This window comes from Polistes canadensis, unplaced genomic scaffold (genome assembly GCF_001313835.1).
Source record: "Polistes canadensis isolate GaletaPanama2010 unplaced genomic scaffold, ASM131383v1 scaffold_74, whole genome shotgun sequence".
NCBI lineage: Eukaryota > Metazoa > Arthropoda > Insecta > Hymenoptera > Vespidae > Polistes > Polistes canadensis.
In genome coordinates, this window is record NW_014569621.1 from 99,439 (window position 1) to 114,003 (window position 14,565).

Here is a 14,565-nt window from a genome sequence, read left to right on the forward strand (position 1 = left end):
ACAAATATTTATTTATATAATATATATATATATATATATATATATATAATTGAAGAAAAAATTAATTTTCTTTTTTTCTATTATTTGCGCTTCCCAGAGATCCTATAATGATAATGAGCCCTGCTCTAATCCATAGTTTTTCGTATTTCATTTTTCTGCTCGAACTCGTTGAATTATCATATTGATTTTCTATTATGCAATTTATGCAAAAAACATATTAACATTATAATTATTAGGATCATTACTATATAAACTTCTATTATGAATATTTTATTATATTTTATACTGAGAGCAGGGTAATTATAGAATAATAAATAATAATTTATGAAATAAATTTGTAAGCATGAAAATTTCGCTCCAGTAAAATTGGAAATTATTGAACGACAAGAAAGATAGGAATATTTATTGGCCAATAAGCGACCGTCATTTTTCGCTCTTCAGCCAATAAGAAGATAAGTTCAAAGTCCTTAAAAATGAAAATGCTTGATACGCACCTGCTATTTCAAATTAGTGAAGTAATTGGTCAGTAATGGAGGGAAAAGTTTAACAAAATGGTGATTTTAATGAATATTCAATTACTATATGTGTTTTATAAGAAAGAAAGTAAATTTTTTAATCTTATATTAGCTTATGTTAAATTATTAATTATTATTTAACGTAAAAATCATAGATTATGATTTATAATTGGTAGTACTTTTTTTAATTTACGTAAATCCATGATAATAAATTGTATTTGAACGTAAAATGATAAAAATAATTCAATAGATAAGTAATCAATAAACTAATGAATATTAATTAACGATGATTTCAAAATTAGAATATTGCTGTGTCTACTATTCTAAAGGTGAAGAAGACTTGGAACTGGAAATACAAAGCATTGCAAATTTTCGGAGATTTGATCACTATCGCGTTATTCAAAAGGTACATCAATATTAGGTATGTTTAGAATATATTTTTTCTATAATGCAACTTTTGTAGCAACATTTAATTATTTTGTAATTTTAATTTCTTTAGTTTTAGAAATTTATCGTTTAGTTGAAAAAATTTGTTTTCAACATTTTATTTTAAAAATTTAACGTTCATTATTTAGTTTTAAAATATAGCGTTTAACAATTAGTTTGAAGAATATAGTTTTAAATTTTAATTAAAGAAATTTAACCTCCATCGCGTTAGGTTTGAAAAATCTCTTTTGAACCTATTAGTTTTAGTAATTTAGCTTTGATCATTTAATTAAACGAATTCCGTCTCTGTCATTTAATTTAAAAAATTAATCTTTCGTTTAATCTTTCCAACTAATTTAATCATCAACACTTATTTAACGAACTCGTATATAAATCATTGAATAAATATGGAGTATACTTACAATAGTAAATGTGATCAACGTAAAGTAATTCGTTTTCATGGTTCGCCAGATGAATAATTTGGAAGAACGTTAGGAGGAAGACACGACGATATATGCAAAAATGCGTTTATCCACGTAGAACTAGTTTCTAACTAAAATTCATTTAACTAATTTATTTCGTTGCACACTCTACTTTTACTGTATATATATATACGTGTATATATAAATGAAACCAGGGTAGTGGAAAGTCCGAGAAAACTTTTGACCAACGAAAAAAAGATGAAACAAGTGTAAACTCGGTGGTCTACGTGAGAGCTTTGGTTTTCCACAGGAAGAATTTCTCACACCTCTTAATAAAGGGATTTCATCGTGTCACCGTATATCCGATTAGTTCATACATGCTTTTATCTGAAATTTCTAGTAGTTAACATGGAGTATTAAGTTTATTAGTGTTACGTCTAGTGACGTGAGCAAATGTTTGGTCTGTTTTGATCAAGTCGTTGCATTTATTCATGTCCGACTTATTAACTAATACTAATTACTAATTATTGCAGGATTCAACAGAGAAAATGTTAACATCTGATTTCATTTCCGAATCTTTCTTTTCGAATTATTCCAATCCCTAATTTTTAGTGCATTAACTTCTTCGTGTAGCAAATTCTTGTTCAGAAGACGCAGAATTGGTTCCTAATTGGATAGGAATATTAATGTTGATAAAAGACTGAATGGTTTGAGGATTTTACAGATTGTCTGTTGTATTTTTGAGGGTGAAGCCAGGGTAACGCAAATTTCTAAGAATTTTTATATTGATTTGAATTTCTGCAAAAACGAGAAGGAATATGAACAAAATATGACAAGTATATCTTTTTTTTTATTTCATTACCAACAGTATTCTTACATCATGCCGAAACAATGTATAGTGTCTATATCATAATATATATATATAAATTATATACATATATATGCATATATATAAACAATATATGAATATATGTATATAATTGTTAATAATCGTTTATAGCAATAAGTAGTCTGTAATAGGCGAGTCTGTAGGTATGTAAACAAGTTTTAGGTACGCATCATTTCGGTTTATCTTTCATTGAAATTCCATCGTCGCAAAGTGCGCTGTCGATCCTCGATACATGCAACATAGTTTGTATAGATATCTCGATTAACGAAGCTCAACGTTCGATCGATTATATTGCGTTAAAGGATAAGCGCGTTTAATCTTTCTCTCGGTTTGACAGTCACTTAGGATTTAAGGAAATCTCTCGAGTCCCTTGAGCTTCGCATTGTTCGTATATGCACGCGTTAGAGAATAGAAGAAATAGAGCAACACAGCGGTATCAGCATCAATATCATCATCATCATCATCGTCATCATCATCATCATCAGCAGCAGCAGCAGCAGCAACAATAACAGCAACAATGGTACAGCAACGGTACTCGCGCGTGGTCCGTAAAAACGTAAAGTAAGATTTTGATCTTATCTCAAAGATTAACCTCGATTTCCAGGACGTACCGTGAAAGATCGTGGACAAAATTGAACAGTCGCTTCGAGGATAAGGATCGATGATCCTGGTACACGTAGCTCTGGTTCGCAGGTAGCGAAAGCTCAAACGAGTCAGCAGGGACATACAGAATGCATTATATTTTTTTGCATTTTATCCTCGTGCGAGGATAGCAGAAATGAAGGAAGGTAGGGAGGATGAAAAGGAAAAGGTACATGCTCTTTGGATAGGACAGATTAAACGGGTTAGTGGATAATCTCTTCGCGCTGGGAGAAAAAAGAAATTGCTTTAAGGGTTGGACCGAAGAGGAAGAAGAGTCGGTTAGTGAGGAAAGGGAGAAAAAACTTTCCATTCTCCACCGGTGCCACCGTGAATTTTAATTTTATCATTTGCTAGAGAACGGACGAGATAATCAGCACTTAATGGTTCTTGCGACAAGAAAGGAACGTATTTTTTCTTCTCCTATTTTTTTTTTTTTGGTGCGCCCTCGAAAATTAACGTTCTGATTCTCCTATTTCTTCTTCCTCTCTTTCCCTCTCTCTCTCTCTCTCTCTCTCTCTCTCTCTCTCTCTCTTCTCTGACTCTCTCTCTTTATCTTCCTCCTTTTTCGAGTTCTTTTTATTTTTTATATTTTCTTTAAGTCGAGATTGGAACCATCGAGAGGAAGATCCTTTGATTTATTTATTTAAATCGTGCTTAATTATATATTTTAATCTTTGTATAATATACGAATAATGTATGAGATTATAGCATACGCGAATGTAGTTTATTTTAATGTTGTAATTTTGTCTGTCTCTCTCCTCTCACATTGCACAAAACTTTTCTTTGTCTTTCTTTTCGTTTAATTATATCTTATCTCCTTCTAACAAGGCATGGTAACTACGATACTATGAGAATGAAACAATTCCTTTTTTCATCACCGCGACACACAATTACGGTGCCGAATTATTTAATTTTTTTTCTTTTTAACTACGACACGACGATGATCTTCTCGAGATCGAATCTCAATAATCCTCGTATCCGATATATATATATATATCTTTAATCTCTAAATTAATACTAAACGAGTTGTGAAGTGTTGTTTGCTTTGATTTTTTTTCCTTTTTTTTTTTTTTTGTTTAATTATCCTCGATCAATATCGCGAAATATTCAGAGAGATTTCTTTTTTCTTACGTACTCTCCTTCCCCCCTTCTTTTTTTTTTCTTTTTAATCACCTTCTGTCTCTTTCTTTTCTTTCCTTCTTTCATATTCCTCTCACGAGTAAAGTAGAAAATTAAGGATAGCCAGAGCAGGCTTCTTTATCGTAGTATACATATTCGGACATTGGAGGAGCATAATAATAGATAGAAGATCGTCTCCTTCGCATAATTTTCTAGCGAAAATCGACGTTCTTTGTTCGCTCGACGAAAAGAAGTCTTTCTTTGAGAATACGTGTAGGTTTAATACGTGTGTCTTTCTTTGTATAAGTGTATAGATATATATATGTATGTTCTCTTGAAAAAGGGGGATGAAGGGGTAGGGTGGAGGGGAAAGACGAAGCACAGGAAAATTGGACCGTACGATATATCGAAGCGTACGACATATATCGTGATCGTAGAGAATTGTTTAGGAGCCATTTTTTTTTTTTTTTTGTTTACGTATATACATATATACGTATGCTATTAGACACGTATATATATATATATATATATATATATATATATATAATATATTCAATATGTATATAATATAATATTATGTATAAATATATAAGGGGCGATGTGAACACATCGAGCGAGCTTAAATTCGCGCTCGCGATGGACCGTCGCGCACGAAAAAAATTCGTGTCTCTGGGATATGTGTAAGTACACGAAGAGGTTTGCGTGTCAGTATGCGTGTCTCGTTTTTTCTTTTTTTTTTTTTTTATTCTTTTTTTATATGTATATATAATATATACATATATATTATTTGATTTGATTTGATTTGATTTTATTTTATTTAATATTTTCTACCGAAACCCACAAAAAAAAAGAAAAAAAGAAGAAAAGAACCATCCTCTCAGAATATTTCGGCGAGGAATTTTCGCAAACGTCTGCGCGTAATCCGAGGAAAAGGATGACGACGATGAGAGAATCTATTTTTTTTGTTTTTCTTTAACCCCCGAAACCCCTCCCCACCCCCCACCCTAGAAAAGGAAGATATTCATACGCTCATACGCATTCCTTAATCTTCCTCTCCGTTTTTAATGGAAGATAATCAAAGAGAGACTTTGAGATTGCAAGTTGGCCCGAGTCGATGTTTTCTCTCTCTCTCTCTCTCTCTCTCTCTCTCCCTTTCATCCTTTCTCAGCAATGATATGCATAGAAGATCGAGGCTAAGAGCCAGAACACTCCGGATCCGTAAAACCTTGAGTCCGTACCATCGACTCCGTTTCTACCGGGTCGTTTGCGTTTCGTTTTCGGTTTGGCCCGTCGTTTGCGCGAATAAATCGCATTCGTCGCGTTTGTTGGGGACTCGACGTTGCAGTAGCTCAAATCGCAGCAACTTATGCAGATCTGTAAGGAATGAAAAATTCATCGAATTTACAATAATTTTCTTTTTTTTTTTTTTCTTTTTTTCCTATCTCTCGCGTATTTTTTCCCCACCTGCTGCGTGTCCACTGGAATACAACCGACGGAGGATGGGCCACATTCCGCACTACTCGCACAGCTTTTGCTCACCTGCGGCAGAAAAGTTTTCAGAGGGATTGAAATAAGTTGCTCTTATTTCGTGGGATAACTTTTAAACGACCCATTCGTATAATTTGCGGCAGGGCAATGTAATGGGATTTTGTTAATCGTTAACTTTTAACTTTGGGGAGAGTTTTTAAGGCGGTCGAAACAATTTAAAGAAATGTCTGTGAGAAAGTAAGGGTAAATTGATTCGAAAGATAAATAGATGAAGATAAAGAAATTGAGAGAATGAGAAAGAGTTGAAAGAAAAATGGAAATAATCAATTGATCGATGAAAATATTAAAAATAACGTATTAGCAAGAACGTGATATGTAACGTTTCGACCATTTCGAAAGTGACATTGTCATTTAAAGTATTACGAGTGGAAATAAAATAAGTTTGATAGGGTCTCAAGTAGAAAATGAAATTTGCTTGCCAAGACGCTGTTCCCTCGGCTATCCAAAATGTGCAGGGATCGGCAGAAGTCACGGTCGCCTGCCGGACATGGCGTATCTATCGCCCATTCGTTGCACATCTGTGGAGAAATAATGAGTATTAAAAATCTATTAGAGAGAGAAAAAACACACACACACACAGAAAAGAAGAATAGTTAGATGAAACGAGGTATATCGCGACTAATAATATATTTAATTAATACGTTCCCCCGCAATGTTTTCTATATAAATTAGTTTATACATGACACGAGATTTCTGTATGGAATCGGTGAAACTTTTGCACGAACAAATCGTATACGGATCGTTAGTAACGAAAGGGTTAAAGTTTTGCTCTTTTTATTATTCAGTACCTTTTCATCGCAACTATCTAAATACTTGCAAATGGTAAAAACTTTAATGATATTAATAATAATAATAATAATAAAAATTGAAAAGAGAGAGAAAGAAAGAAAGAAAGAAAGAAAGCCAAAAAGAAAAAAGAGATATTCTCAGGATGCTCGGAAACTTCTTAAAATCCTTTTTTAATTATTCATATCTCTCGTTCCTCGTCTCCTTTTTCTTTTTCTATTTTTTAATTCCTTTTACTTTTCTATTTTATTTTATTTTTTATTTTATTTTATTTTTTTTTTCTTACTTTGATGAAATATTATGCGAAAGAACGAAAGTGAAGAATCGCACGGTGCAAAGGAAGAAACGGTCCGTAGTAGGCAAGTACGCGACGACTAGACCAGCTCTTTTGTGTTTTCTGAATGGTACGTCCGAATAGAATATTCAATGAGACAATAATTTAAGCAAGGCTTGGACGGTAATGGACCGAACTATATATTTCTATATATATATATAAATACGTTACTACTCTTTTGCGTATATATATATATATATATATATATATATAAATGTGTGTGTGTATATGCGTTATCTATGTATTTGAAAGTATATTTTTTGGCGTTGAGTTTTTTCGGAACCGGAAAGGCTTGTGTATACCGACGTGCGCAGAATTTATTCTACCCCCGACCAAAGCACTCGTTGCAATCTACTCGGCTATAATTTCGTGTTTTCGATCGGCGATAGAAAAATCGCCAACTGGACCGATATTGGCAATTCTCTCTTGAGACAACTTGAACGAAATGGCGAGAGGGAAAGATAGATAGATAAATGAGAAAGATAAAGAAAGAGTGAGAGGGAGGGAGAGAGAGAGGAGAGCTTTGGAAGGAAAAGGAATGAAGAAAAGAGTTTAAAAGAAGTCGAAATCGATGCCACAACTATCCTCCGATTTGGACGAAATTGTGCCTCCAAGCTGGCACACAATCGAGGTATTAGGGACTTTTAAAGGAGAGTTTAATGGACTCGTCGATTCGATACCTGGTTGTCGCTGACGTTGACGCAAGTGTAGCACGTTAGACCTGAAACAATGAAAAAGAGATCCACCATGAGGATGTATTTGTTAGATCATTTCTTTTCTAACATATACGTTGTTCTTTTCTATCTTATGAATTTGATCGTAGAAGAATATTGAATATTAGTTTTTATATTTTTTTCTCTTCAATAAGAGATATATTAAAATCTATATATGATTTCAAAAATTATCTATTTAACAATTAAATAATTAATTTATTAAATCTGTGTTCACATTTCACGTGTATGCATATATTTATACATATATATATATTGAGTCGTGAATAATTACTTCGGTAATTATGACAGTGGATTATCTTGAAAAATAATACTAATTGATTTAATGATTTATTTTATAATATACAATATAAATTGTCTATATTTAATTTGTTTCCATACTGTGACTTATAATCTGTTCACACTTGTCATAATTATTAGTACAATTATAAATTTAATTAAAAGTATCTATTTCCTCTTTTGTGTCGTTTTAAAATAAAAATGAAAAATATATCTCCTCGCGCATCGTAATTTCATACAAGCAAAAAAAACATGAAAATTAATAGTTAAAAATTTAAAAAAAAAAACAAATTTTTCTGAAATGGAGAAAAAATGAAATCCATCTAACTTCTAAATCTATTTACTCGATAACTGAATAATTAGTTTTACGCATCAGCGTTCACATACACATATATATATATATATAGTTATATGTATATATCAGTTATTAATTTGATACATCACACCTGGTCGTTGAGTTTTCAGGAATCGTGATCGATTCCGTCGTGTTATTCTCGTGCGTTGGAGCTTTTTTTAATCCTCTCGTAACTAACGCTCAACGGGGATAAAAAAGAGGATCACATATATATCTATCTATCTATCCTATCGTATAGGATCGTTCGAAGCAAATAGTAGAATTTCACAAAACTCTAAACTCTCGGTTTGGAGTTGAGTTTAGAACGACGAGAGTTGTGCTATCGCCATTGATTCGATCGTTTCTCTTCCACCGTCTCGATTTTCCTTCGACGATCAATCCTTTGTTACGAACCTCGAACTTTCGATAATATAAAGTCGACAGGCAAACTAGAGTTCGGAGAAGAAGCGTGTTCTTCTTTCAAATAGAATTGGAACACGAACTTTGGAACTCAACATTTTTCCGAACTATGACGTCCTATTCTTTACGATCGAATAAAACATTTTTAATGGTGCACATATATATATATATATATATATTTATATTTATTTATTTATTTATTTATATATTTAAAGAAATAAAGATTTGTGTGTGTAGAAGGTTGTATATGAAGTGTATGGTACGCGGATTAGTGGGTCCCGATCAAAAGGATAAACTTGAACCACTCGAACAAATCATAGATCCGTTATACCCACCCCTTTTCAGTATTTTCTTCGAGAGTTTCGAAGGGAGGAGAGTTGAACTTTTCTTCGAAGCAAGCTACTTCTTTTCTCCCTCCACTTGTTTTAAGGTTCTTTTCGGTATATGGTACATATGTATTTATGTAATATACAATATATATGTACATGTATATATACTTACGATAGATGTCCTCCTCATCCGTGGCTATTCCCTTCAGGCCGTTCTTCTGTTTCGTCTCCTCCTTCCCGTTTCCAGATTGGACGTTTCTGCCGCAAGTTTCCGCAGCCAGGAGCAGCCCGACCATCACCCACGTGATCATTCCTCACATCTCTGTAAATAATCATAAAGAAAAGAAATCGTAGAGAAAGAGAAAGAGAAAGAAAGAGAGAGAGCTTCATTAAGTTTTTCTTCATTTTCTCAATAAAACTTTTTCTTCCACGAGTTGTCATTTCGAAAGTCAATGTTATTAGACTCTTTTGTACGTGAGAAAAATTCATTTTTAAAGATATAAATGATATTTCTCTTTTTATTAATCTTTTTATTTCATAGATTTGATGTTTCTCTTGAAAATATATATCATAGTAATCTTGTATAAGGGTTTATTATACTTCCCGTATTATACACTTGGAACGTGTTTTAAAAGACCGAATAAAACGTTTGCGAAATCGTAAAGAAAAACCTGAGTTCATAGAACTTTCATCGAAATTACCGATCGGTAGTATCGTAAAGCTTAACGTATGTTATTGAGATTCGAAAAATAAAAAAGGAACTTGTTGAAATCGTCTAGATAATACGGAGTTTAAAAATTAATGGAATAAATTTAGTAGGACACTCGCATTTCACAGATCCAAACATATTTTTCTTTGGTTTTATTTCTCAAGAGAGAGAGGAAAAGAGAGAAAGGAACTGGGAGAATAAGATTTTGTCTCTACGTGTACTTTAAAAAATGAAAGAAACCGTGCTGACTTTGCGAGTACATCTAACTGTATTAGAAAAAGTGTAGAAGAAGGTAGAAGTTCGGTGAAGGAAAAATGGCGAAAAAATAAAGACTATCGGAAATGAAATAATTTCCGGTGGACCTCGAACAGACGTCCTTGGTTTTTCCCATGTAACGTTGCTGCTTTCTATCTTGGTAAAACGTGTATGCATTTATGCGTGTCCTCTGTGTTTGACATAAAACGATGCACAAGGACATAAGAGAATTTCCGGTTATACCAACGTATACATTTCTCGACTTTAATCCTTAACCTAACCTTCGCTCGTGGTACTATATTCATCGAAGTATGCATGTACACGATGTTAAGTTAAGTAAGGAAATGGATAGTCTTGATCGGACATTTTAGGAGAAACTTTGTTAGCAAGGCGTGCCGGTTCACGGTTGTCCGCCCTAAACGTGCCCTTTTACTACCAATAAGGAGAGTTCTAACTCTCCTTGCTCTATACTATAAGTACCTACGCGGTTAGACGTTTAGAACATACTAAGTTCAGAGATATAGTTTCTATAGAATAGAGAGAGAGAGAGAGAGAGAGAGAGAGAGAATAAGGAGGAGGTGAAAGAGAAAGAGGTATAATCGATAACACGTTTATCTAGTAGCGTGCAATTATTTCAAAGGATGCAGATGATTTCTAAATTATTTACCGATTTCTTATAGAAAAATTCATTACAGAAAATGAAAGAAACTTTAGTCCTTATTTAAAATAAATGAATTCGTTCGTTTAAGATATTCGATTAAACGTTACAAAATTTCGTTCCTTTTACGACTAACCCTTGGCCCTATCAAAGTGAAAATAGTCCATGATGCTGCTGCTGCTGCGGTCGGAGATAGAGGAAACGTCTTTCGAAATGAAACTCGAGCGTATCTCGGTAGATAGGGGAAAGTTGAAATCCGGATCAGAATGTCTAGAGAGAAGGAAAGAGAGTAAAAGAGAAAGAGTGAGTGAGTGAGAGAGAGGGGTAGAGAAAAGACAAGAAGGGCGACTAGTTCTCGATTGAAGAGCAAGTTGGTTTTGGTTAGATTCGTTCCATTCCCAAAATGACTATGCTGGGTCATCGAACATTTAAGATATTCCATGTTCCGTTTTCGTTTCTTGGCTCATCCTTGAAACGTTGATTAGCCGCGAAATGAATCTTCCATTCGTTAACGATCGAGCAACGTCCTTCATGCATTTCGAGTGGATAATCCTGATTTAACGATGATCAGAGTCAGTTAGGAAATTCGTCGGGATTTACCCTTTGATCAGGTTCTATCTATCTATCTATACGTGCTCGACGTCGATCGTTCGAAACTAATGAGATTGCTCGAATTAGAAGAGATCGATTGATTATGATTACAAAAAGGGAATGGACCAACCCCCTATTTCCCTTCTCCAGTATTCGAATCGGTCGTGATTCATCTCGTTTAAATTCACGCTTTGCGTCCTACGCGAGGGGAATAGAGACAAGAGTTTCAATTGACTACTCCAGCTACGATCGTTTCAAACTTTGACAAATCAACCTAACTTTTCATTTTTTTTCCTTCCTTCATTCTTTTTTTTATCTAATACAATACATTCGTACGAAAATCTGAAAGGTTTCTTCTTTTTTATCATTAAGGTTTCATCTCTCTCTTTCCTTTCATACTTTTTTTATTTTTCCTTCACGTCAAATTTGTTCGATCAATCGTTCAGTCATCGGTGAATGCTGATTACTTGTAATAAATCTTGATCGTTGTCACGTCAATCGTCGTTTTTTCTTTTTTTTTTTTGGAAAAAATACAAGCTTACCCATATCGTATATGGAAGGAAGCAAATTATGCCGAAACTTTTGAGTCCGATGAAGCGTGTAAGAATAGAAAGAGAGAGAAAGAGAAAGAGAAAGAGGGATGAGAAGGGAGAGAGAGGAAAGAGTGGTCGTTCGGCTAAATCGGTGCACTCGAGCGACGTTCTTTGTCGGTCAATGAGGATATCCAACTTTTAGAATTTCGAACGTTCCTTTCTCGAAACGATTTCGGTCTTTCGCGTGGAACCACTCGTTGTGAACTTTTGAAATCGACGGTAATAGTTAATCGATAAACTCGATCGACTTATTTTTATTTTCTATCCAGGGATTTTCTTCATTCTTATCGCTTAAAGAATTACAATTTTCTTTTTCATTTTTTTCGAGGACGAGGAGAAAAAAAGAAAAGAAAAAAAAACCCAAGAAATAAAGAAAAATAAAAAGAGAAAGGTGCGGAGAAGCGATTGGGTGGTCTCGTACTAGGGGGACCATCATTTTCTCGATTTAGAACGCAAGTAGGGATTTCGGCCAAATCGGTCGAGTGTGGACACCGATGAACACGTGAATCGATAGTTGGGAGACGAGGATAGGAAGATAGAGAGAGAGAAAGAATTTTCGATGGTAGAAACGTGCACGGCAGGTTGGTTCTTCGATGTCGATCAGAGAGTTTGATTCTACGAACCGATTGACCTATCACGTGCAGCCCTGGCTGGCTCCTTGTATTAGGGTTTCTGCTAGACTAGAAAAAGAGTGAGCAGGGGGGGACTTAGGGGTGGTGGTAGGGAGAGACAGACATACAGAGATAAGGTCAAATACTGGTTTCCTTCCTCGAGGGACAAAGATAGGTCCATGGTCGATGTTCATGAGAACCGCTTTGCGGTGACACGGGACGCTTTAATCGACGTAATTAAACACGGCCAAACAGCCCGATCGAAGCTGCTAAAAGGGAAGTTGTTGTCCCTCGTGGACGGAAACTTTTATGAGGATCTGTCGCGGTAAAAGCTCCGAGCCCTCGTGTTGTTTTTGTTTCCGTAGCAAGTCATTAGGAGTGCTTTCACTACCGAGGCTCACCTACGTTCCAACGAAAAACGTACTTTCGCATCGTGGCTTTTGTCACGTAACGTCCTGCAATTTATCTTCCTGGATAGTGAGACAGAGAGAATGAAAGAGAGAGATAGATAGATAGAGAAAGAAAAAGCATCATATTTATACCAAGCGTGAATTTTTATCGGTTCGTTTCTCTCGTCATTTCGTTCGTACAATTTTCGTTCTAATCATTTTCTGCATTATTTTTTTTTTTTATTTTAGACTATATAATTTAATTTCAGCTAGTGTGTATACGGTTTAAAAATCCAGACGCACGCTAACACGTTTAAAATGTCATTTTTGTCGTCGTGTTTTCGAATGGACAAACTTTAGTCCGATATTTGGATGGACTTAAATTAATTCAATTTACGCGAATTTATTCTTTTTTTTTTTATTGGATTATGATGACGTCACTTCTTTTTTGCGTACTCAACAAGTTATTGAGAGAATGTAGAAAATGTACGCGTAATAGTAGCACAACGAGAAACAACAGAGTTGAATAAACGAAAGAAAGTGTCTTTCGCGTTTTTCTGGTATTCATTATTAAAGTGTATGTACTTAACATTAGCCATTTTATTTGTCGCTATGTTTTTCCATTCGTTCGAAGAATAATGTAAACGTTTGTGCAAACGCGAATAATGCTCGCGTATATTTATTTTATTATCAAGAACAACACGATTATTAGTTTATTGAAATTATCAAAGAATCGTTGCACTAATTTCGTAGGGAAATACACATCGAACTAACGTAAATATCGAATAATTATAACAACCCTCGGGGATCATCCATCAAGTTCTCCATTTGCGAGCTGTCGTTCGTTTTGAAAGATCGTCTATAACGGTGAAATCGATAGGAAAAGTTTGATGGAAGTTTCGACGAAATCTTTGTCCTCTTTAAAAGATGAAGAAGATGGATAATTACTCGTGCCGCGACAAATAATCACTCGATTATCTTCTAGATGAGCTCGGTTAAAACGAAGATAAACAGTAAGATAGAAGAAAAATAAAATTCAGGTCTTTTGGATTATAATATTTTGGAATAGCAAAGATAAAACACATTTGTACAATCGTAACGTACCTAAAACAATAAATAATCGTTCCATTATTTTCGAGATGAGCTCGGATAAAGAAAGATTGAGATAGCGTGTGTATGTTTGTGTGTGTGTGTGAGAGAGAGAGAGAGAAAGAAAAAGAAGGAGAATAAAATTGAATCTTTAGAAAATAATATTATGGAATCGCGAAGGCAAACACATTTGTACAACCGCAACGTATGCGAAGTATTTACTCACATTTCTCTAATTTAAAATGAAACTAGTAAAATTGGTTGAAAGGAGTAAGAGTGTTTTGAATTTTGAGTAGCTACGTTGGTAGGATTTGGTAGGGAACGGTTAGATACTCTTCTTCTGACGAAAAAGCAAGAGAGCTAGTTGTTACTCGTGCAGGCTTTAAAGTTCGCGTCAGAGTTTAAACTTTTCAGTCGAAAGCTAAAGCGGAATTCGTTGCCCGCATTTCACTTTGACGCTCGTCGATAATCATCTTAAATGTATGGTCGAATGAATCATCGATATTGGTCGCGAACCAAGCTTCATAACTTTGACGACATACATTTTTTTCCGTTTCTTTTTGATTGTTTTATTTTTTGTATTGCACATTTTTTTCTTTCTTTTATATATATATATATATTTACATACAATATGTTAATTCGAAACGTTTTATTTACGAGTAAATAATTACCTCGCGCGCGAATTTCTCCAATATCGGCTATCGAATTTTACTTTCGAGTCTATAAATTATTCTCCACGACCGAATGGGGAGGATTTACACGAATGTAAATAGAAAAATTGTGATCGCTTCCGTGCATCGTTATTAATAATTATACGAGGATAGGTAAAACGAATAAATAAACGATTCCATCATATACGAGTGAATGAATAATACGATCGCGTTGCAAAGTAATAA

General features: G+C 34.2%; 1 protein-coding gene across 2 annotated transcripts in view; it reads right to left on the minus strand.

The window, feature by feature from the left end:
• Positions 1-4,808: 4,808 nt before the first annotated feature.
• The window catches only part of LOC106786431, a 37,150-nt gene continuing 27,393 nt past the window's right edge, over positions 4,809-14,565 (minus strand). For both annotated transcript variants that reach the window (XM_014747815.1, XM_014747816.1), the window contains exons 2-6: positions 8,947-9,096; positions 7,362-7,402; positions 5,981-6,079; positions 5,478-5,552; positions 4,809-5,387 (exon numbers count right to left, since the gene is read on the minus strand). In XM_014747815.1, coding sequence (XP_014603301.1) covers positions 5,178-5,387; positions 5,478-5,552; positions 5,981-6,079; positions 7,362-7,402; positions 8,947-9,085 — 564 coding nt within the window. In that variant the 5' untranslated portion in view covers positions 9,086-9,096 and the 3' untranslated portion in view covers positions 4,809-5,177. The remainder of the gene's footprint in view (positions 5,388-5,477; positions 5,553-5,980; positions 6,080-7,361; positions 7,403-8,946; positions 9,097-14,565) is intronic.